At 35.4% G+C, this 25324-nt stretch overlaps 1 protein-coding gene across 1 annotated transcript; it reads left to right on the forward strand.

Moving 5' to 3' along the window:
* Positions 1-23363: 23363 nt before the first annotated feature.
* Positions 23364-24579, forward strand: LOC149576462 (kiwellin-like). Its single transcript, XM_089816063.1, has one exon. The coding sequence runs from the start codon at positions 23715-23717 to the stop codon at positions 24429-24431; it is 717 nt and encodes a 238-aa protein (XP_089672189.1). The 5' UTR covers positions 23364-23714; the 3' UTR covers positions 24432-24579.
* Positions 24580-25324: the final 745 nt, after the last annotated feature.

The raw sequence follows: 25324 nt of genomic DNA on the forward strand, positions 1-25324 counted from the left end.
TAGATGATATGCAAGAAAGGCTAGATGAGCTTGTAGGATTAGCAGAAACCAAAAAAGAAGAATCTCTTAGGAATCAAAAGCTACAACTACAAGTTAAGATATTATATGATAAAAGGATAGTGAGTAAAAATTTTTAAAATGGAGATTTAGTCCTTATGTGGAATCCCACAATTGAGGATAAAGGAAAACATGGTAAGTATTATCCTATCTGGCTAGGTCCCTATTTAATTAAAAGTTCATGGGGAGAAGATTCTTATATCAACAAAGATTTATCAGACAATATTATGGAATTGCCAGTTCATGGATAGTTCTTGAAGAGATACTTTTCTTAAGGTATCTATTTTTCCATAAACATAAGTTTTAGGTTTCCTTGTGTTCTTGTACATTGTGTATATTTTGTATATCCATGTAAATATCCCTGTACAGTCTGGTTTCTTATTTTTGTGTGTTGCTCTATGGTTTCTAAAGAAGTTGTCATTTTAAAGCCAATTATGTGGTCTACTCTTCCAAAGATTTTGAATTCTTACATAGACTCAAATAGTCTATCATCCCTAGACAGAGCCACTGTTGGTCTAATTTTTCATAGTATAGAGAAAATTTTGAAAAAATTAGTGAAAAATCATTTGTGGTCATTATATAATGCAATTTAGGGTTTACTCGTTGTATTTATCAAAATTTTTAGATTTCCCTAGTTCATGTCCTGGTCTCTGTGTTGTTGGAATTTTATCAATTTCTCAAGGTTTGTCATCAGAGCAATCAATTGAAAAACCCTAAATGTGAAAATCCTAATGCCTCAGTACATTTTACCTTAGTCTTGAAAACCCTCGAAAATAATATTTCAAAAAATGCTTTTAAGGCATATTACTTTTACCCTAAGGAGGGGCTTGTGCAAGCATGACTTCATTAAAATCTTGTTTAAACCTTAGGTGGTCATGCTTTGCCTGCAAATTGCTCGATAATTTTATTAAGAAATACCCCTTGTGATACAAATTTTATGATCGTTGATCTTGTTTAGATCAATGCGTATCACATTCCTGCAATTTTGAGATGCAAGGTTTTTAAATAATGTAGGCATGCACTTTGATGACATGTAGCCCTTGCCCTTCTTAAGTCTTAGTATGCCACAAAGATTGTATTTTGTCATAAATTATCAAAACCTTTTTGCAGAATTGTCAGTACCTTTCACGCACATTCCAAAATTCATGCAATGTGATTAGTTGATATATTAATAGAGGTCTCATTTTATGACCAAGATTCATTGACCATTGATCTTGTTTAGATCAAGGGCTAACACTTTCCAGCATTAAGAAGATGTATGAGAGATAAGTAAATCAGGCAAGTGCAAATTGGACACGTAGTAGGATCTGACATCATGACCCCACCTTTCCTTAGAATGTTGTTGAGGTGTCTTCCATGGCAATTTTCAGATGAGTTGGATTGGGGGGTGGTATTTTATTCGTCAGTTTAGTTGATGTGGTATTTTGAGACACATGATTCTATAGCCATTGATCTATGTGAGATCAAAGGCCAGCACAAGCCCACATTTTCAAGCTGCTCATTCAATAAAGAATGCAGGCAAGCAGTTTCTTAACACATAGCAAGGTGGGGTCAAAAATCTCTAGTGTGTATTGCGGTGTGCCAAGCTATAAGATGATTACTGATATGTACTACCAGTTGTGCTACTGAAAAAGTTTTTAGCCAGATGGGATCGAAGCTTTATCAACCATAGATCTTGCAAAGATCGAGGGTTAGCACAAGCCCACAATTTGAAACTGCTTGCTCAATAAGGAATGCAGGTATGTTCCTTTGTGCCATGTGTCAAAGTGGGGCCAAAGTTATGGAAGAATGTTGAGTCACACCATGTTGTCTGCCACATGTGCTTAGCTAGAAGTGCTTATGCTACAGGCATGGAAATCTCAACAATTAATACAGTAGTCAGACGGGTCAGAGCATGAGGGTTGAGAAGAGTCATTCCATTGGTCCAAGTGGATGCTACGATCATAAAGTGCATAGTTTTTCACACCATTGATCTTTACAAGATCAATGACTAGCACAAGCCCACAATTTGAAGATGCTCATCCAATAAGAAAAGCGAGAATGCGCCAACTTGACAAGTGGAAAGAATGACATCACCTACTCACTCAGAAGAAGATATCAGACCCACTGGTGTGGAAGTTGTCAGGAGGTACAAACTCATATAAAGGCTTCCTATTGGTTAGCATAGCTGACTGGACTTTATTCAATTATAAACCTATTTGATCGTTGATCTTATCTTGATCAATGAGTGACACTTACATGCAATTCTAATTTGCAAGAAATTTAAGGAATGCAAGTAAGTAGTAATGCAACACGTGGCCATGTTTTTAAATACATAAAGCTCGTTGTTTTTTTAAATTAAAGCTGTCTGATCTACTGAAAATCTATAGACAGGATTCAAATCTGGTTGCAATTTGGAGGTAATGGTTACTAACAATAAATATGGTGTAGAGCTCATTTGTGTGTTTTCAATGCATGAACAAAACTCATGATCTCACCATTAATGAATCACCAAAGTGCAGAAAGAATATCAGAGCATACAAAATTTTTAGAGCCAGGGCACATAAACTTTATCTAGTGATCTAGTAAGTTGCAAAGGAAACTACACAGTGCAGAAGTGCAAATTTTAGTAGGTAAGTACTCTATGACTCCTTTAAAATCAAGTTTTCATTGTTATAAAAATTCTAGGGTTTATTCAAAATGCCTCCCTGGAAAGAATTCACTAGACAAACAGATTATCTGAAACATTCTGTACACGATGCTTTTCTTGAACAATTCCCTTTATCAATACATGAAATAACCAAAGGGATGGAATTCATTCCAAAACACCCTAGGGTAGCTATAGGAAAAGGTTTCTATGAAAAAGAAAATTGGGTAAGAGATGCCCAGGTTTCCATGATGGGTTTGGAGTTGTTCAAGAAATGGTTTTTAGAACAAAAAATGGATACCCCTATGAGCAATGTTTGGGAGTTTGATAGTGGTAAATTAACAATCCCTAAAGTTTTATTTGATAGTGATTTATTGATGGATTTAGCCAAAAAATATGATCCAATTACAAGGGAGGTAAAGAATCATGCTAGAGTGAATCTTTTTCGGGTCTGCCCTGAACTGATTAGTGAGGTTTTCCACCTCAACCCTAACCATGCTGTGCATGAAATCATTGATATAGATGACCTTCAAGTAAGGTAATATGCATAAAGGATTTACTTAAGGACAAGGCCACTATAAGAACATGCTGCTAAAATTGATACTTTTTCTATGATTACTGCCAGCATTCGAGAGCCATTACTGAGTAGACATTTTAACCTTAGGGCTCAGACATTATATTTTTCTCTTTGCAAAATTTTTGGGATGGATGAAGTTGATCAAATCCTAGGCTCAATTTTCCTTGTTATGGCTCAAACTCTTCAATTCAGGATGAGCACTATTCTGGATTTTGCTAATTTTTCTTACGAAGGAAATTCATAATGGTTTGGTGGGGATAGTATGGGGAAAAGTGGAAAAACCATTTTTTTGGTATCTGTTGCTTATGTATGTATGTTTGTAGAAGGGATTTACCTTTTTCTCCAAGGGTATGGAGCTAGAAATAACCAGGGATGGAGAGAGAAATCCAGTGCAGTTATGGAGTGTGGATATGACTTCAGAGCCTACAGATGCTAGTTATGTGAGGTTTGACATATACTTTGCATCAAAGCTTAGATTAACTTTGAGAGGGTATAGCCCAAGAATTCCACATGCACTGTTAGATTTGGTCAGACCTAAGGACCATGCATAAGGGTTATTGGTTAGTCACAATTGGGAGGATATAATCTCTTATAATGTTTCAATAGTAATAAGAGTATATGATTTTTTGGGAAAGCCACATGTGCTACCATTTTATGTGTCATTGAAGATAGAAATAGTTGAGTTGTTATGGCAAATACACACTATAGATGAGAGGGAGTTGCCTAAGAATGGCACCTTTTTTCCAATTGTTACTATGGTACATGATTTTGTCTTTGTGAGCAAAGGATGGAAGCACCTAAATTTTTTCTTAGATAGATATAACATGGAAGAATCTCATGCCAAATTTATTGATCCTAAAGGATTCTATGACCTCTTAAGAGAGAGGGTGAAAGCTTCCCGCATGGTGCAACAAGTTTACTATCTGGAGGATGTGATCAGGAATGTTTTTACTTTGCAAGAGCAAGAATTGAGAAAGGAGAAATCGAGAGTATTCAGCAAGACCCAAAATTTTTTAATGCTTTTGACCCCCATTATGACCCATTAAAAGATAAAAAATATTGGGGAGCCAAGATGCAAGCATTAATGAATAATTTTGTTGTAATGATCCAAACTATGAATGAGAAGAAGGCCATATATGTTGAGGCATACCCAAACAAGGCTGCAGAGGTGCAAAGGAGAGTCAACAACAGAAATGTAGTGGCCCTTGGCCAATACACCTTACAAAAAAGGGTGGGATATGTAATGATCCAGAATGTGCAACAAGTTCCTCTTCAGCAAAGACCAAGCCCAAGAAGCCCATCTATAGCCAGTGCTCCAAAAAGACAAAAATTAGAGCAAGGGTCTTCTTCCCAAGTGGAGCAATATTCCCCAAGCCAATCCCCAATCAGAATTGATGATGAAACATCTCTAAGGGAGCAAATTAGACAAATAAGTGGAGAGGGAGATGCAATTATTTCTTCCATGGATTTGGAGATTGGAGAGCCTCAAGAACCACCTGCACCTACATTGGATCTCACTGGGGCTGATTATCAAGGTAAGGAGATTGATCCCATAGTTGCCCAAGCCCCATAAAAATTTATTAATGATGAGAATTTTTTAAAATCTAGGGATTTTGCTCAATTTTTGTAGAGATTAAACATGGGAAATTTTGAGAAAACTTGTGAGAAGATAAAGGCAGAACAACTAGACAAACTTGAATTTGCTATTAAGGAAGATGTTAAGTCTAAATTTTTGGATGGCTTTTCTCAATTTACACCTAAAGCTACTAGGCAGATAGTTAAATAGTTAGGAGTCCTCCTTCTGCCAGAATGGGATATAGTGAATGCCATTGTTCTTGATTTAGTAAGAAAACAAAAGGATGTTCAATTAAGGATTGAGGAAGAGATATTACAGGTTCATAGAGGAGTCAAGTTTAGTGATAACCACCAAGCCCTTGTTATTTGGTCTATGGAAAAAAGGAACAATACCAAAATGCATGATATTTCTATTGTAGAACACACTAGTGCATTGACAGTGTTCAGGACTGGTGAGGTAGGCAGTAAACAAATAATGGGAATGGCTTTAGAAATTTTAAAATTTGGTAGTGTGGTGTCTGGCCAAGAAGAAGATAGATATTCTCAACTCAATGCTAGGTTTGAAGAAGTTTTGAAAGCATATGAGGAGAAGGGTATTCAAATACAGTCATTGGAAAATAAAGTGACTCAAATGGAGAAGATTTTTGGGAAAAGAAAATTAGGAGAATCCAGTAAACCTAGGATTGCATACCCCCCATGGCCACCTGTTGAGCCTTTGAAGTGAAAAATAGTTATTGAGATACCAAATACCCCAAAAAGGCCTCAGTTCTATACTGCAGAGAATTTTGAAGAGGAGAAAAATAAGTTATATGCATTGCATGTGGAACTTAATAATCAATATGAAGAAAAATTGAGGTAGGGTATCATGTATTTAGTAGATAGAATTGAATGGCCATCATTTTTTGATTTGTTAGCAAGGATTGCATCTATCAGGGATGAGTTAAAAGGAAATGAAGCTGTATTCAGAGCCATTGTACAAAAGTGGACAGAAAGAAATGAAGATATCATTGCTATGTGTATATCTGTTATCTAGCTGACCTATCATCAGATAGAAAAGATCTTTGATTTGTTAAATAAATTACAAGGTTTTGATGATAAAAAAGATTCCTTCCAAAGAAGATTAACTATTTTTTTTCCAAGTATTTTGTCAAAAAATTTGATTTATTCCCTTTTGCTTTAAAGACAATTGAGAAAGTGAAGGAAAAGGAAGAATGGAAGAAGGAGCTGGATGAGGTATTTTGTGAAAGAATGAATAAAGTTATAAATGAAAAAGGCCATCTATTATGGGCAATGACAAATGAAGAGCTAGTAAAGGTATAGTAGTTCTACAACACCATCAAAAAATATCTTGTGGATATAGAGGCAATTGCAAATTCCTTAATAACTGTGCAAAGAGAGGTCCTGAGTTTTGACTGGCCTGATGACACTACCTACAATGAGTGGAAAGATAAATTTATGTATATAGAGAAGATGGTAGAAGATGACAATGTGGAAGATGATGATGACGAAAAAGGTGCAAAAATAGAATTCACCCATGCAGTTGATGATAAAGACAAAGAGAATCCTTAGGTAGCTGGAGATGACTCATCACTTTCAAATTTGATGGCCACCTACCCCGAGGAACTAGAGTGATAAAAGAATCTGATCATAGTGCTTTTGTCTTTCCAAGTGGAATAACAAAAAGGAACCCACAAAAGAATTTTCAATGTATCAGTCTTTCTATTATTCATAGTTTTGTTTTCTTGTGATAGGTGTATGCAAGAATCTTTTTGAAGGACACCTATCAATCACACTTGCCCTTTTCTTGTTGCAACTCATACCTATATAAATGAGTTTCCAAGGCAATGTGATGGTCCAATTTCTAAAGGCTTTTAGTCATATGCTTAGTTTATTTTCAGTCCAAATAATTTGAGCAAGCTTTATGATGTATTTTCTCTGTAAGTTTCTAGGAATGCATTAATACAAAATGATCTCTGTGTTTCTTCCTAAGGTCAATCTGAGTTTACTACAAGTGTATAAGTAATTTTCAAAGAAAATGAATAAAAATTATGAGCTATCCCCATACCATTTCTTCTAAATTTTTTCTCCTCTTTGTTACTTAGCCATCTTGATGTTGTGTGAGTAAAACTTGTGCAATTGAATGCAATCCTTTAGGTTGTATATGTTTTCATCACTACTATTAGTTCAATGAATTAAGTAAGAGCTTTGATGAATTTGATAAGGTTGCTGTAGTAATGGGAAGGATATTTTGAATGATGGATTCCAGTAAGAATTGTTGATGATATTTGTTTTAAGGAAACAAATTAGATCTATAGAATTGTAGTAGACTCTGAACCTTGTTGGACTAGGCACTAGTCAAATTGCTTCAGCTGGAAGAGAAATAGATCATAAATGGGTATCAAATACAAAATTTACAATAAATTTTACTTTTATTTCCTGAAGATTTTCAAAGTTGGTCAACACTTGTTTGCATGAAAAATTCTAGCCTTAGTTAGCCACTATTGCAAAAAATACTTGCAAATCTATAGAAGACTTTATGACCAAATCTGTTATATGGGATGTATTCTGTTTAAAATGTCACAATTAGTTGTGTGTTTATGGATTGAGGATGAGAATCAAAATGAAACTAAGATAGTGTCCATACAACACTAGTCAGATTGAGTCATCCCTTAGGTATACCCACCTTGGTCTTGCAGAGCCTAAAGAGAAGAAAACCATTCTTGGTTTTGTTAATGTTGGATCCAAATGGATTGCATGTGTAATTGAAAATAGGAAATAGCTAATCCTTAGGTTGCATAAGTATCATCATTTTGTTATTGAAGCACTCTATTGCTCTATTGTTTTTTTAAACTCTAGCAACCATGGCTAGAGCTTCTTGGGATGCTTATGTATCTTGTTTAGATGATGTTGTTTACTGATGCATTTACTTATATTGATGATTAGCATGTTAGATTTCCTTATGCTTATGTTGTAGTATGTTTAGTAGTGACATCCCTATTACTATAGTACCAACAATCTAATTGGTGACTTGGGATGTTACATGCGGGGGATGGCTAGGGCCCACGATGGTCTAATGATGCTATTAACAGTTGGGAGGAACCACACACTTAGTTAGTTATGTTGTATGATGGATAGTTGTATTTCATGTTGGATGTTATATCTTTTATGATGGATGGATGTATCATGTATGGTGGATGGTTTCATTTATTTTACTATACTTTATATCATGGATTCATGGAGGATTATGTATCTTTATTTCTATTTCGACATATGTATATATTCTTTTAGCCTTTCATACCCTGTGACATGTACAGTGGATGATTGAGCATTCTGAATTAATTTGCCAAGAGGCATTCGAAACAAATGTATAATATGGACATTGGACTTTGTGATTATTCTTTCATGTGGATGTGGTAGTTGCTAGGCTTAGAATTAATTAAATATAAATGTGACTCAACGTTACGAGATCCTTAAGGAATATAACATGTTATATATGTTTTAGTTGATTGTATGTTATTGCTTCCGCTACTAGGTGTTTGATGTGTATGTTATTCTTTCTTACTTTAAAAAAGAAAAATGTTTAGCAAACTTAGGAAAAATTTAGGTCATTTCTTTTGGATCCTTTGGTGGGGTGTTACATGGTCCTAGGTGGTTTCAAAACTTAGTAATACCATTTAGGGTGCACATTATGAACATTTAAAACATATTAAAATCCATTAATGCCTCTTAGATAATCTTAAGGGTCATAAGATACACTAATGGGTTATAATATGCCCTAATGGGTCCTAATGTGTCTTAAGGGGTTCTACTGTGTTTTAAGTGATCCCATGACCTTTTACGACCCGTTAGGAACCCTTATAATCCATTAGGGGCCATTAGGACTCATAAGAACCAATTATAACCCCTTTGAACACATTCACCATCATACAATACACTACTATGTCCAAAGGCATTATAATAGTTCCTAAGTGGTTGTAATCAGTCCTTAATGTTTCCTCTTAGAGTGACACTTGGGATGTAAGAAAACTTAAGACAAAGTTACAAGGAACCACCTAGGTACATGACTTTCCTAGGTATATAATTTTATGAACATACATACATAGCCTTGATGAGAAAATGTGTGAAAGGAAGGGTATCATCCATCATTTCATAAAAAAAATCTTCAATCTTTACCAAAATTTTATAAATTTGAATTTTTAGGATGAAAAATATTTATAATAGTAGGTCAATTTTATTTGTATGAATCTCAATGCATAAATTTGATGTGATATTTATCCAATAATTTTTTGATATCAGTACTAATGCTCTATAAATAGTTAAAATTATTGTTCATGTAGCATATATACTTACAAAATGTGTCATATATTCATGAATAAAATATGTCACAATAAAGAAAATGATTTGAATACTTAAAACATGATGAAACATAATAATATATACTACATACACTAGCATGATAATAAGTTGTAAAAAATAGTACATTGTCTAACATGTCATAACATGATCTATGAAGTCAAAAAATACATATAATACAGTTAATTGTTCTAATACAAAGTGTATCAAAATAAACAATATATGTCATAAAAACACAATCTAAAGGTGCCAACAAGACCTAATCTATTTGATCGAATGTCCTCTTACTCCACGTGAAGAGGAATTAGATGGATCATCCTATGTAATATGAGCTATCTCATCATGTGGGACACCCTGTGAGGTAGATGGATCATTCTATGTAACATGAGGCACATCTCATCATGTACATGCTTAATTGAAATGGGTTTCAAAATCTAGCTTGCAAATAAATTAAATATTCACTACATAATAAAATAAATACCACATGAGATGGGTGTCCCTCTGTAATAGGAGGAGGTGCACTGTGAAAGCTACCAAATGCAGCAGTGGTGAGGTCTTATAATTTACAATACATACATTTTTAAAATTTGATAAAGAGCATAATGAACTATGTATGTACATAAATCACAATACTGACCTCAAAGGATGATGTAGGTACCTCCATCTAGCTAAGTCCTATACTCTCAACAACACTCATGGTGACATAGTCCTAAAATTATGGATACATATATGTTGAGTCGAATTATATATACATGAATAATTACAAAGCACATAAACTAAAAAGAACATAATTTGTATACTGCATTTTTTTATGCACTATTAAAAACATGTATACATATCATACCTAAGTAGTAGCCAATGTCATAGATGTGTCTACAAGTACGCTAGCATGATGATCAAAAGATGGAGTCGAAAAGAAACTATATCAAGGCCTGTATGGATGAGTACGATCCATCTCCTGTTCGTAAAATCAAAACACATAAAATATATACATGAGTCAAAATTGTCCAGATTATAAGTTAATAAAAATGTACATACATAAAAATAGTACAAATTATTTTTCTTCAGTCAAAAGTTCATATCGTATGTATTTGAGGCTGTGCCTCAGTGGTAACTAGATTAGGACTTGTACTGACATCAAACTGTGTTGCAGCGAAAAATCCCTACAAAATCAAATAAAAAGAACATATGAGCACATGTTATTAAATTCGAGTTTGAATGTACATTTTAACAGTGTAATTCAAAGTGCATACTGTATGAGGGACGCTAATGTTTGTAGGTCTCACAAAGAGACTATATTGCCTCCTGGGAGGAACAATATCATCTATCCTCTATTATTTCAAAAGTACAAATTAATATGGTTAATACAATTACACATGTATGTATAAAGTAAATAATTATGTACTTTATATATAAATTTTAATTAGAATTTTACTTGCTACTCTTGACTATCTCTAGGCTCTCCCTGCCTGAGGTCAACAAACGATGGCACATCAATCTCATCACTACCATCACCATGGGTAGCATATATGTCATCATCAAAATCAACACCCTCGGCATAATGGTCATCGTGCGCTACATCAACATCACTCTAGGGGCCTCTACATATGCCTCCATAGCTAGTACAAATAATTCCAAGTGGACGAACATGTGTCATCTGCATCCATTGTTGTACTAAATTGCCCAAAAGGGCACTCAAAGAGGTAAAAGTAGATGAAACTACTCGATGATGGTGTGAAGCTAGTACAATGGGCACATGAAGAGGTACAAGGGGCTAAGGTCACCTGCAATTTCTCATTCTATCACTCAGCTTTGCCCTAGGCCTATCCTAAGGCATCCCTCCACCAACCCTGTGAAATGATTTGATATCAAAATAATTGGGTTTCAAACCCAATTCAAACTTAGCCCATAGCTTCCTAAGGAAGTACATGGGTACCACATGATTAGCATGTGATGGATTGTCAAATACCATCCACCACCACTCTCAAAAGTGTGTTGATATGCGTGGATGTGTGCACCATCTAATAGAAATATGAGGCTTCTTCTCGTTAATCTCCTCACCCATCTTAGGGTTTACAAAATATCTTGTAAAATGTCCTTTACCTATTTTGAGGTTATGGACCTCTCTATATGATAAACCATTAGAATAGAAGGGACACATGTTTTGCCTCCATAATCTAAATGAATCAATATTGCAATCCAGATGTTGTATGGAGTGAATGACACCTTGCATGCTATCTGTAAGGCATAGTAGGTGAGGAGGGGGGTGTGCCTTGCGTATGATAGCCTCAATATCTCGCATGAGGCTGTTAAGGTTACACCTCATGCTCTCTCACAGATCATCTGTGGTGGGTGGTGGAGGAGGACTAGGTGGTCATGGAGGTGGGGGTGGAGGTGGGGGTGGAGGTGGAGGTGGAGATGGAGGGGGCAGAGGTGGGGGTGAGGGAGGGGGAGGGGGTGGTAGCGGGTCCATCAAATATAATCTGCATATATGTTTAAACAACATAAAAAATGATAAAATTACTATTTAATAAAATCTAAATCTAAAATATCAATTATATAAATGCACAGATCTTTAAAACCATATCAATTAAATAAATAAAGTTAAACACTTAAGTAAACTTTAATGTTAAGGCTAATTGAACATTATACCGAATTTAAGTCTAATCATAAAATAATACTCCAAAAAATTATATTAATAAATCAACTATATAAATCTGGTTTTAATGTTAGATACAAACTTGTTTTGTCTATGCAAGTTCAAGGGAACATGTTTTTGATATTAAGTAAAAGGATGTGAAAGTGCCCAATAGTTTAACCATTGTTTTGTTAGATTATGATGTAGATCCTAAATGGAATTACTTTATGAAATATATTGTAGTGATTTTTTTATTATTAATATTTTATATTGAATGCTAGAGTAGTTATATTCCTATTCTATTTAAATTTTAAAGTCTTGTTGAAAAAAATATTACAGTTATATGTTTCTGTCCTAGACCCCTAAGTGACCTTATAGAAAGGGAAAATATATTTTGATACTCCTATAAGATTTTTTATTCAACACTATTTATGAATTTATTTGGCCTACCAAACTTGTGAGGAAATGCACAAAATCATTAAGAAATATAAGGATAAGATGAGATAAAAATGAGGATAATTAAGATTATGGAAGGAAAGTATGAAGAAATTGGCAGGGGGACTAAGAATGCAACTTCTAATGTGTTTTTTGTTCTAGGGTTGTTTGCCTCAAAATTGTTTCTTTTTTCTATATATTCAAGTAGCTAGATCAATTTTTAAGTACACTTATTTTGTGACACTGGGGGATTGTATTCTCATTATGGATTATATGTTTATCTCAGTATCAAACAAAGTTAAGATTATGGCAAGGTTATGGTTTAAAATTTTGTTATGTTTAGGGTTTTCATGATGGCTAAGCTTAAGATTACTATAATGATTATGACTAATGTTAGGGTTTACCTAGGATTATGGTCTTAGTTAGAATTATATTTAGGTTTTGGATATTTATTATGGTGCTATTGTTTAAAGGATATATAATAGATGGCATTAGGATGAGAGTTAAGGTTACAATTAGAATGAAAGCTTAGAGATATAATTATGATTTGATTTATATTTATTATTATAGTTCATCCTAAATATTATCTGCTAATGCAAACTATAAGTCTAGATCCTAATTCTAATACATGAACCCTATCCCTAACCATAATAATCCTAATTCTAATCATAATACTTAAACTTATAATATCTTCTTTAGTAATTTAAATCTTAACTTATCATTTAACAATTGTTATGAATTGCTAATAGAACTTTTCTTCCCTCTAAATCTCTATGTTGAAATGTGTTATATAAATTGCATTTTCTAATTATGACCAAAGTCTTTTTACTATTAGAAAACTTTGGATTATATTAATCACATCTTTTATAATTACTTTTGGATGCTTACTTGTCTTCCACTTGTGAACTACTCTTGGCTCACCCAAACATTAGCCTCAAGTAGTTTCAATGATTAATAAAATATGGTTTCCTAATTCTGATTTGTTGGTGGAAGCAACTTCATAAATTATCATTTTTCTTAAGGTGTTTTAATGAGTTGCTGGATATAAACCTTAATTATAAACCTTAATCATAAATCTTAATTATAAACCTTAATCATAAACCTTAATTATAAACCTTAATTATAAAATCTACATTATAATAGTTATCCTATTTATATTCTAGAATTGAATACAAATCTTAATACTACATCCTAATCTTAAATGTTAAATGTTAAACCCTAACCTTATATGTAAATCATAGTTAAGGTCAAGATTAGGGTTTAAAATTTAAGCTTAATATTTTTATGTAGAATTAGGAGAAGGACTTAGCATTTATGATTAATTTTGGATAAAGGTTTAGAGTTTAGGATAACTTAGTTAGGCTAAGGGTTAAGAATTTAGGATAAGGTTTAGGATAAGGGTTAGACTTGAGATTAGAATTTATAACTTAATGTCAAGGTTTAATATTTTGTATTAGGCGCATGTTTTACCATTTAAAGTACAATTTTAGCATTTATAATTAGGGATGAGATTATAATATCATTGACAATTATAGTTTATTATTTGTATAGTTTAGAGTTTTCATTTTAAATTATCATTTACTATAACTTAGGGTTATTGCTTAGGTATGGATCTAATATTTAGTATTTAATAGTTTAGATTTATGTAAATCTTTTAGGATTAGGGTTAAGCATTTAGGATAATAGTTTATCATTTCAGGTTAGGATTATGGTTTGACATTTATAATTAGTACTTGGTTCTTAGGATACTTATTTAATTATTTATATTAGGGTGTAGGTTTTAGAAAATTAAGATTATGGTTAGGATGATAGTAAGGGTTATGATTAGAGTTTTGGTTAAAATTGGGATTATAGTTAATCCTAAATGTTTTCCCTTAATCCAAAACTATTAGTGTAAATCCTATGCCTAATACTTGAACCCTAACCCTAACCATAATAATAACCTTGATGTAAAGTAAGGGAGCACATTATGTAACGCCCAACCAAGGGATCCAAAGAACTAACCTAAAGTTTTACTAAGCAAGCAATAACATGTACAATAATTTTCATAAAAAACATAAGAGATTACATTCCTTATGATTCCTTAATGAGCGCATTTACATTTCATTTTTAAATAATTATAAATACTAGAAGTAAAATAAATAACACATCCACATGAAAGAATAACTACAAGTTTAATCCATTTAAATAATACACATTTGGTCCAAATGCCACTTGACATTAATTCAGAATGCACAATCATCCACTATACATGTCACAGGGTATGAAAGGCTGAAAGAATATACATTTATAAAATAGTTTACATCATCCATTTTTGATCCATGAAACAAAGTACAATACAATAAGTAAAATCATTAAATACTAAGTTTTGTGTTTGGATCCCTTGGCGGGGTGTTACATGATTAAATACTTAGTTATATGTTTACAGTTTTATTGTACAGTTATGGTTAGGTCAAGGTTAAAGACTTATGAATATAGTTAGTTTTAATTTCTTTGTTATATGGTTTACAAACTAATCTATAATTAATCACTATTTATTTGAAATAAATATAAAATATTGAATGTAATTACATGTTTAAATAATTAATTTACATCTATCTAATCATTCAACATTGTAATTTACATATTAAATACATTTCACAACATCTAAAATAATAATTTTTAAATGAACATTTACAAAACTATTATTTAAATTAACAGATACAATAATCTAAAGATAATACTCATTAACAATGAAAATTTACAATTTTATGTATATTAAAACTGAAAAATAAAAATAAATTGATGGTATATAACACGCAAAACTGAAAACAATTAAATAAAATAGTATAAAACAAAATAAAATACCTAGTATGTTGGAAAATAGCAGTAGGGGTGGTTGGTAGAGGTAAAAAATGGGCTCCCATATTGCTCTAAAATCGGGCTCCCATTTTCTAATTGATAAAAATGACACCAAAAATGTCAAAAAGGGACATTTGTAGCTTTTGAAAATTGGGTACCCGATATTTTTAGAATCAAGTGCCTGATTCTTAAGTAGTTCGAGCACTCGATCTGCAATTAAAAAATTGGGCACCCAATTTTTGAAAAGCGAATCAGGTGCATGAAGCGGGATTTTGGAAATGGGTACTCGATTCTAAGCAAATTGGGTACCCATATATTTGATGTCTGATTTACGTTATTGGTGGCAACCCTTTTGGAACATTATCAAAGACGACATCTCCATACTATATAGACTTGAAACTCACTTAATAGACTTGAAACTTCAAGTGGAACTATAACTACTACCTTCCTTATCCTTTCTAGGAATTAAAACATAGCACATATGTTGATGCTTCATGCCATCTAGAAATTTTCTTCCATCAACAAGACACAAACTAGCACTACTACATACCTTTTCACCCTCCTTTGTCAAGGGCCTCAATTTGTGGTGAACTCCATCCTTTGTCAAAGAGTATGTATTTGCATGACCATCATTTATAGAATGCTTATCAAACTGCCATGACCTTCCTAACAATAAATGGCACACATCCATTGAGATGATGTCACAAAGAGCCTCATCATGGTAACTCCCAATCTTGAACTTGATGTAGGAGCATCTTGGGTTTGCTTGCAATCATGCATGTTTGGAGGGATTTTGGTTAAGTGTTGTGGAGCTTGGTAGATACTAGCATTCGACATGATCTTGGAGCTCGACATGGTCTTGGAGCTTGACATGGTCTTGGAGCTCGTCATGGTCTATGGAGCTCAACATGGTCTTGGAGCTCAGCATGGTCTTGGTTGCTCAACATGGTCTTTGGTTGCTCAACATGATTTGTGGAGCTCGACCTTGCTTAGGAATTTGGTGCAGGCCATGTAATTCATTTTCCATAATGAGTTAGAGGATGAAAATTTTAGGGATTGAAGAGGGCCTAGAGTACTAACTACTTTTTTCGAAGCATGAGTTCTAATTCATTTAGAGCTAGGAGATATCACAATTTTACTTAGACATCAATTTTGGGCATTTAATTATTGTTGTTGGCTAACTTGTAGCATTTAATTTATCTATTTGTATTTAATTTGTGGTTTGGGCTGACTTGTGGCTTAGATTGGTATAAGAAGGGCTTTTGGGGAAGTCTTTAGTCATTATTCATCCATCATGGAGAAGAGGAAGAGCTTGAAGAGCGAATTTGGAGAAGAGTTAATAGTTGTGGCTTGGGAAACAAGGAGATTTCTTGGGGGGCTTGCGAGCACAAGTTGAGATCTTCCTTGGGGGTTTCTACCAGAGTGTGGATCTAGACTAGCTATAGTTTGATTTGGATCTTGAGGGATCTTGCAGGCCTATTACTTGCTTTGTATTTGGCTGTAACCAGGAAGGCCTTACAACCCAACACATTGCATGTAATTAGTTATATTTTATGAATATATTATTGTAATTTGGTATCAGATCTTGCATTATTGTTTCTTGCTACTATGTTTCCATTGTATGTTTGTATAGCTAGGGGCTAGGACATCTCCTTTGGGGATTCTCCTACCTTGCACTACTTTAGGTGGTATCAGAGCGAAGGTTGTTTCTGAGTGTGTAGACAGATCGCCAAAGCTAGGGTAGTTTACACTAGGACTTGGGTTGACAAAGGTTGATCTTGTGGCTGATTGATCTTTTGGTTGGTGGATTTGTTGCTTAGGGTTTGCTAAAATTTTGGAAGATGCCTCCAAAAAGATTGGGCCCTAAGGCAATTGTTGATCTTACTAATATTGTAGAAGAATGGATCTCAGAGAAGATGAGAGTAGAGTTCAAATCTAAGATTGCATCAATGAAGAGTGACATGATTGCTGAAATTGTAAGTGCTTTGGGTGGTATACCTAGACATGTGGGTACTGAAGATGGTGTTGAGGAAGTTGCTGAAGACTTTGAATTTGCTGAATCAAGTGGTGAGGCCAAAACTAATCGTATGGAGAGACCTATGGGAAATAGGGTTGGTTAGTTTGCTCGACCTGGATCTCAGTTGAAGCTAAAGCATAAGATGGAGGTTTCTAATTTTTTAGTCACTTTGAATATTGAAGACCTAATTGATTGGATTGGTGAATTGGAGGACTACTTTGAGCTTGAGGATATTGAGGATCCACTCAGAGTAAGGTTGGCACAAACTAAACTAAAGGGACATGCTACTCTTTGGTGGAAAGAACTATAAAGAGATAAAGAAGAGGAAGGTGAAATGAAGATCACTAGATGGAAATTAACAGTGACTAAGTTGAAGGCTAAGTTTATTCCTATTGATTATGAACTTGAGTTGTTTAAGAGGTTGTAGAATCTGAAACATAAGGATATGACTGTGAAAGATTATACAGAGGAGTTTACAAGTTGACTATTCGATCTGGGCACAGAGAATTGTCAAAAGAGAAGGTAGCTCAATATATTAATGGTTTGAGATTCAATATTTAGGATGAGGTTGGTATGCTGAATATTTCTTCAGTTGAGGATGCTTATCAATATGCTTTGATAGTGGAGGAGAAGCTAAAGAGGAAGAATCAAGGTAGTTCTGGAGGGAAGGAAAAGCAGGATATTTCAACAGAAGAGGAACCAAACCTTGTTGAATAGAAAAGAAGGATAGGTGGAGGTGGGTTAAGAGGTAATTGTTTCAAGTGTGGTCAAGAAGGGCATAGATCTTTTGAATGTCCAATTGGTAGGACAACTACTGTTGTGAATGAGGTTGAAGTCCAGGATAGTCAGCCTGAGCAAGGAGAAAGTTTGTTGGCTTAGCGAGTACTGGTTGGTGAGAGGACATTGGATTCTTGTCAGAGGACTAGTTTGTTCAAAACTAGTTGTAAGTCTAGTGGTAAAGTCTGCAAAGCGATTGTGGATGGTGGTAGTACTGATAACCTTTTTGTTGAAGAGATGGTTTAGAAACATGGTTTGAGGAGAATGAGACATCCTTATCCTTATAGGATTGGCTAGTTGCAAGGTGAGCATGCTTTGGAAGTGAGGGAGCAATGCCTTGTTGATTTCTAGATTGGGTAGTATAAGGATCAAGTGTTGTGTGATATTGTGGATATGAATAGTTGTCATGTGTTACTTGGTAGACTTGGTAGTATGATTGCAAGGCTATGCATGATTGTGTTAGTAATGTGTTTACTATTGAGAAAGGTGGTAGGAATTTTTCTTCGATTCTTGTGCAAAATGAAGAGCTCAGTAGGAGGAACCTAAGTATTGGCAATCAAGTTGAGTTGGCAGATTTTGAGAAGGATGGAGATCAGCATGGAAAGAAGACCTATGGAACACCTATGGTGGATGTGAAAAAGAAGAAAAACATGGGAAATAGTGTACAAGTTGAAGAATTAGAGGATATGTATGTGAAGAACCAGTTTGGGATTTATGTGCTAAATCCCAGAAGATGTTCTTCCAGTTACTAGAACATCTTTTCAAACCTAGGGTGTTTGATGTAGGAGCATCTTGGGTTTTCTTGAAATCCTGCATGTTTGGAGGGATTTTGGTTAAGTGTTGTGGAGCTTGGCAGATATTGACATTCAACATGATCTTGGAGCTCGGCATAGTTTATGGAGCTCAGCATGGTCTTGGAGCTCACCATGGTCTTTGGTTGCTCGGCATGATTTTTGGAGCTTGATCTTGCTTAGGAATTTGGTTCCTGTTGTAGGTCATGTAACTAATTTTCCACAATGAGTTAGAGGATGAAAATTTCAAGGATTGAAGAGGGCCTGGAGCACTAACTATTTTATGAAGCATGAGTTCTAATTCATTTGGAGCTAGGAGATATCATAATTTTACTTAGACATCAATTTTGGGCATTTAATTGCTATTGTTGGCCGACTTGTGGCTTAGATTGGTATAAGTAGGGGTTGTGGGCAAGTCTTTAGTCATTATTCATCCATCGTAGAGATGAGGAGGAGCTTGAAGAGAGAATTTGGAGAAGAGCTAGTAGCTACAGCTTCAGAAACAAGGAGATTGCTTTGGGGGCTTGCGAGCACAAGTTTAGATCTTCCTTGGGGGTTTCTACCAGAAGGTGGATCTAGACTAGCTAGTGTGTGGATTGGATCTTGAGGGATCTTGCATAACTATTACTTTCTTTGTATTTGGCCGTAACTGGGAAGGCCTTACAGCCTGACACATTGCATGTAATTAGTTATATTTTATGAATATATTATTTTAATTTGGTATCATATCTTGCATTATTGTTTCTTGCTATTGTGTTTTCATTGTCTGGTCGTATAGCTAGGGGCTAGGACATCTCCTTTGGGGGTTTTCCTACCTTGCACTGCATCATAAATTTACCAAACATTGCTCAATAATCAAGACCTTATGATCATCCTGCACCGAAGCAATCCGATAGGGTTGGGGGTGTTTCTCCCTCTTGAGCTTTAGTTTTGAGACCATCTCCTTTGACACCAAGTTGTCAGTGCTTCCACCATCAATAATCACATCACAAAATTTACCCTCACATGTACACCCAATACAAAACAATCTCCTTCTTTATCCAAGTTTAGTCTCACTGCTTAGTAAGACCCTTTAATTAACTAGAACCTCTCCTCTTTCTATGTCCTCTAAATGTGATGACGATGCATCATCATCCACATGAGCAACCCTTGATTGACCATCTGCTCTCCTATTTGTCCTTCCTTGACTTTGAGGGCATTTGTAGGCACGATGACCTTCTTCATTGCAATGAAAATAGGTACCACAAAAGCCTCCTCTTCCTAAACCTTGTCCACATCCTCTACCTCTTCCTCTTTGATCTCTAAAGTTTTGATCATGGGAGCAGTTGAAATCCTCATTCCTCTAGTTTTGGCTAGCACCCACATCTTCATTTTTCTTCTGGTTCTCATTTTGGCCTTCAAATGACTTGTCACTGCCCCTTCCTCCTTGATTATGCCCACTTTGGCTTCCATCAAACTTTTTGTTTAGCTTCTCCTCAACTCACAAGGCAAATTGGTATGTCTTTTCAATGCTAGTGATTATAACCATAATTAACTCTTCCTAAATGCTAGGTCTTAACCCATTAAGGTAACAACCAACCTTCTCCTTGTGATATTGCTATTAGGATTTAATTGTGTGATTTTTGGGTCAAACTCATTGAACCATGTTTAATGAGTAGTGATTCAACATGAATCCATCTCTCATGAGAATAAATGGAATACTTAGCACTCATTGGATCTAGGTGATGCTCACAAGGGTGAAGCACTGGGACAATGAGTACTAAGTGTTCCATTGATTCTCATGAGAGATGGATTCATGTTGAATCACTACTCATGAAACATGGGTCAATGAGTTTGACCCAAAAATCACACAATTAAACCCTGATAGCAATATCACAATTTGACTTGTTGTGGAAATTATCTCCTATTTATCAACCTTCTCCTTGTTTGCTTCCGCATGCCCCACCCTAATAAGGACTCGATAAAATTCCTCTATGTATTCCCGAAAAAATTTTCCTACTTGCTTTAACCCTTGTATCTTCTTGAACAAATCAAGCTCGTAATCAATAGGAATGAATTGCTTCTTTAGTTTGTCCACCATGTGATCCCATCTTGTGATTTTCTCCTTTCCTCTTCTATTTCTTTCCAACTGAATCTCTTGTCACTAGATTTTGGCATGGCCTTTCATTTTGGCCTTCATAAACTTAACCCTATCAGGGTCTTCGATATCCTCATAATCAAAATATTCCTCTAGCTCATTGATCCAGTTGATCAACTCATCCCGGTTTAGATTTCCCAAAAATACACCTACGTTAATTTTAGGTCTTTTTCCAAGCTTGGCAATAACCCTAAAAAGCTTCTCCTCTGCCTGGTTTAGGACTTCTCCATCTCCTTCCCCTTCTTGCCCAATATTTCCTTTTTCTTCATTTTTCTCCTCACTTCTATTGTCTACGACAATATTCATCCCTCTACAGATCTCCTCTTGCAATGCTTGAACTTGTATCTAGAGGGCTCTAACCTCAAAAGGAACAACTCTGGCCCTTCCACCATGCTCTCTTTGTGGAGGCATCTTCTCTCTATATCAAAACCCACAACCACACAATCCTGGTGCAAACTGCCTTACAGTCGACACTCTGTCTACGCACTCAAAAAAACCCGCTCTGATACCACTTGATGAGGGTACAAACCAAGACCAAAATGAACACAATAGGAAAAGGGGAATATTATTATTATCAGAAGTGATATGCTATTACATTCAGTACAATGAAAAAAAACCCAATGATGTGCCCTAGGATCTTACAATGTTGTTTGCTTTTGGAGAAAAACTCTCCTCTAGTACCTTCTCCCAAACTCCACCAAAAAACTACTTTTACAATGCCAGAAATATGCTTAAGTAACCCAAATTAGATTTAGAGTTAGGAATACATTTTAGAATATACCATTTGGCATCCACCGCCAAAACATAAGGTTCTAGAAAACACGTTAGAAGTTAGTGCAAATTTAGAAGAATCTAGAAATGGTAGTCCAACTTCCAAGAGGCATAACTTTTGATCGGAGACTTCGATTGATGAACCGTTTACATTTCTAAAAAGCTCTCCAAGCATTCTATAATCCTATGGACTAGCTTTGCTCGTCTCCCATTTTTTGAGCCCGTATGAGGCCGTTTAGTGTCTCAAATCTGACTTTGAAGTGCTCTTAAGGGGTCTCCAAACAACTTAAAACTGCAATAACTTTCAAACCGTAAAGCCTTTTGACATGATTCTTTTTATGGAGTGCTTTGAATTACAAGTATAATCATCCCTCCAACTTACACCCTCTAAATCATCATAATTATGGCTCAATTACAAAATAACCTATTTTCTACACTGGCACGTATCCGATGGTGCTCAAAAACTCTAACTCAAAAAACTAATAGTGGAACTATGAAAGTTGGGATCTCTATTTGACCCAAATGGGTATCCAATAATGAAAACACATTAAACAGAAACTAACACTAAGCATTTTTTGGGTGATACAGGATTGCCCTTACACCACCAAATGCCCCTGCATCAACACTGCAACCAAAAACTACTCAATAATGACCGAGCCACACATCTTCCTTTGACCGAGTCCCATAACTCCAAGGTCAAAACACTCCAACATACAGGATTGTCAACTACCCTAGGATGCTCTTGCATCATAAGCCTTCTCTCTCTCTCTCTCTCTCTCTCTCTCTCTCTCTCTCTCTCTCTCTCTCTCTCTCTCTCTCTCTCTCTCTCTCTCTCTCGCATCATGAAGATGGATAATGCAACGTGATCCAAAATGTTGATGCTAAAAATTACTACACAATTGAACCCAAAAAAATAATAATGCATATATAAGCCTTCATAATGATACGTGTAAAAAAGATACTCTTACAAAAAAGTGTCATTAGAGAACATTCGATTAATTTCTTCTACTTTACACAACGATAACGACAACGATACAACTTAAAACTAATTTTTCATTTAACACACTGCTTTAACAAACCCCTACCCCACATGCCAAATCATGTACATCAAACTTGGAATTTGACGGTTACCCTTGCCTATCATGTGTATTTTTTATGATAGTTTGGTCATGTTAATGTCTTTTATTTTACATTTTAAAATAAATATTAATTGTCAAAATTCAATATAAGTATAAATTAGTAATATTTACAAAAATCTTATATCTTGATCTTTCTAAACTCACTTTTTAATTTTATAAAATAATATGAAATTCTAGAAAGTAATTATAAATTGGCAATACATGTGAACTTAAGGATGTTTCTAAGTTTATAGTGTGCATATTAATATTTTAAATTGGTCAGACAAGGTTATATATAATGTTTGATGATATGATCTATAATGAATTTCGATATTTACAATTTTATTAAAAATTAACCAGACAATCAATACGATCCAATTAATTTTCAGCATGTCATGTCATATACAGACTAAAAGTGGAAAAAGCTGCCAATACGCTCATCAAATTCCAGGCGGAATGTACATGAGCACGAAAGATAAGAAGTCCACAAAAATGCAGAAGTGAAAAGGACAATTTCATAAATTGGTTTGAATTCTTCCTTCGGGTCCGTAAAAGTAGACCTGTCGGCTACAAAACAGTAATGTGTAAAACCGTTTTTTCCATTTATTGACAGTGGTTTTCGAAAGTGAATAAAAAACCGGTTGCAAGAGGTGAAAATCTATCGGCTAATAAAAGGAAAAGCTAAAATGGACTTAGCGTGTCCACCAGTGCAGCCAAGTGGGACTTCGAGTCGGACAAGATAACGATGTCCAACAGATAGCGCACAAATTTTAGTGTCCCAAATCTCGGGTGAAAGCTCAGTCTATATTGCAAGGATAGGAGATTTGTGCCACTTTTTGATAACCATCATGCTGAGTGGAAATTAAAGAAGGAACAAATAAAAAAAGGAAAAGTGCGTTGCTTGGACTTTACAATATTCTGGTCAAGTCAATGAAGGCAGCTCTGCGATCTCGCCTTTCCCTTGTACCATTTCCTCTCACATCTTCGTTCCTAGTCTTGCAATGGCAAACTCGAATTCATTGCGGCAATTTCTTCTTCTCTCAGGCGCCGTGCTCATATCGTTTGCGATCCCTTCCGTATCACAGAATAATGGTTACGGCCAAGCCTGCAAGACTCTAAACGATTGTCCCGGCCAATTGATCTGCACAAGCGGCAAGTGCACGGACGATCCGGAAGTGGGGACTCACATCTGTTCCTCCACAGGCGGCGGCGGCGGCGGAGGCGGAGGTTGCAAGTCGAGCGGGCGGCTGCAAGGAAGAGACCCGCCGAGTCGTGACGCGTGCAACAGGGACACTGGAGCGGAGTGCTGCTCTGCGTCGAAGACGTACACGAAGTACGACTGCTCCCCCGCCGTCTCCTCCGCGACTAGTGGCATTCTGACGCTCAACGATTTCAGGAAGGGCGGAGACGGCGGCGGACCATCGAGCTGCGAGAACAAGTATTACGACAACTCGGAGAAGGTGGTGGCGCTTTCGACCGGCTGGTTCGACGCGAGAAGGCGGTGCTCGAAGATGATTCGGATATGGGGAAACGGGAGGAGGACTGTGGCGAGAGTGGTGGACGAGTGCGATTCGAGGAACGGGTGCGACGAGGAGCACGGTTATCAGCCGCCTTGCCGGAATAACATCGTCGACGCCTCCTCCGCGGTGTGGACTGCGTTGGGCGTCACCGGGGACAGCCAGGGGGACGATTTGTCGGTCACGTGGGCCATGGCTTGATTCCATCTAGAAAGATCACCTTTCATTTATGCAATGAGTGTTGAAATGAAATGAAGTGAAAGATTTTTAATGAAATGTATAATAGAGACTATTTGTTATTTGCTCGCTTTATAATAAATGAGACACTTACTTCCGTGGTTTTGTTTTCTTGGCATTAGCTAAAACATGTCTAATTATTTGATTTTCCCTATCTAATATTTGACACCATGGATTGAATCTAGTTTCTATTATTCTTATTACTAGCAATCGTATCTTGGTGTGCAATATGAATGTCTTTGATCATCTCTATCTAATATGTCGATGACTTGCTCAGTGGCTTGATTCCATCTAGAAAGATCACCTTTCATTTATGCAATGACCGTTGAAATGAAATGAAATGATTTTTTTAAAAATGAAGTCTACGAAAAGATTGACGAATTGTTATTTGCTCGCGTTATAATAAAGGAGACACATACTCTACATCCTACGAGACAAGCGTTTTGTTTTCTTGGCATTAGCTAATATATGTCCAAGTCTTTGGTTTCCTCTATCTAATATTTGGTAGCATGGATTGAATCTAGTATCTATTATTATTATTATTATTACTAGTAATCATATGTTGGTGTGAAATAGGAATAAGTGTGGATGGTCAACTCAATATAAGTAAATTGTTTGGTAAGTAAAGATGGTCAATTGAATATAAGTTAATTGGTTGGTAGAATTATGTAAACATATGTTCAAAGATCATTTTTATTCCTATCTCTATGAGGCTTTAATGTTTCAAGAACCAAATTAAATTGTAGTGCAATGGAAAATTCATCCTAGGTATTGCATTGAATGAAAATACATGATCGACTTATTGAACATCGAATACTAAATGTTTTCAAAATTTTCAAACTTATAACTGTGGGGCC

Source organism: Cupressus sempervirens, chromosome 1 (assembly GCF_028749045.1).
Source record: "Cupressus sempervirens isolate cs-2001-9-10 chromosome 1, ASM2874904v1, whole genome shotgun sequence".
Taxonomy (NCBI): Eukaryota; Viridiplantae; Streptophyta; class Pinopsida; order Cupressales; family Cupressaceae; genus Cupressus; species Cupressus sempervirens.

Coding starts and splice junctions, on each gene's coding strand:
- LOC149576462 (XM_089816063.1), top strand. CDS start 23,715: ATGGCAAACTCGAATTCATTGCGGCAATTTCTTCTTCTCTCAGGCGCC.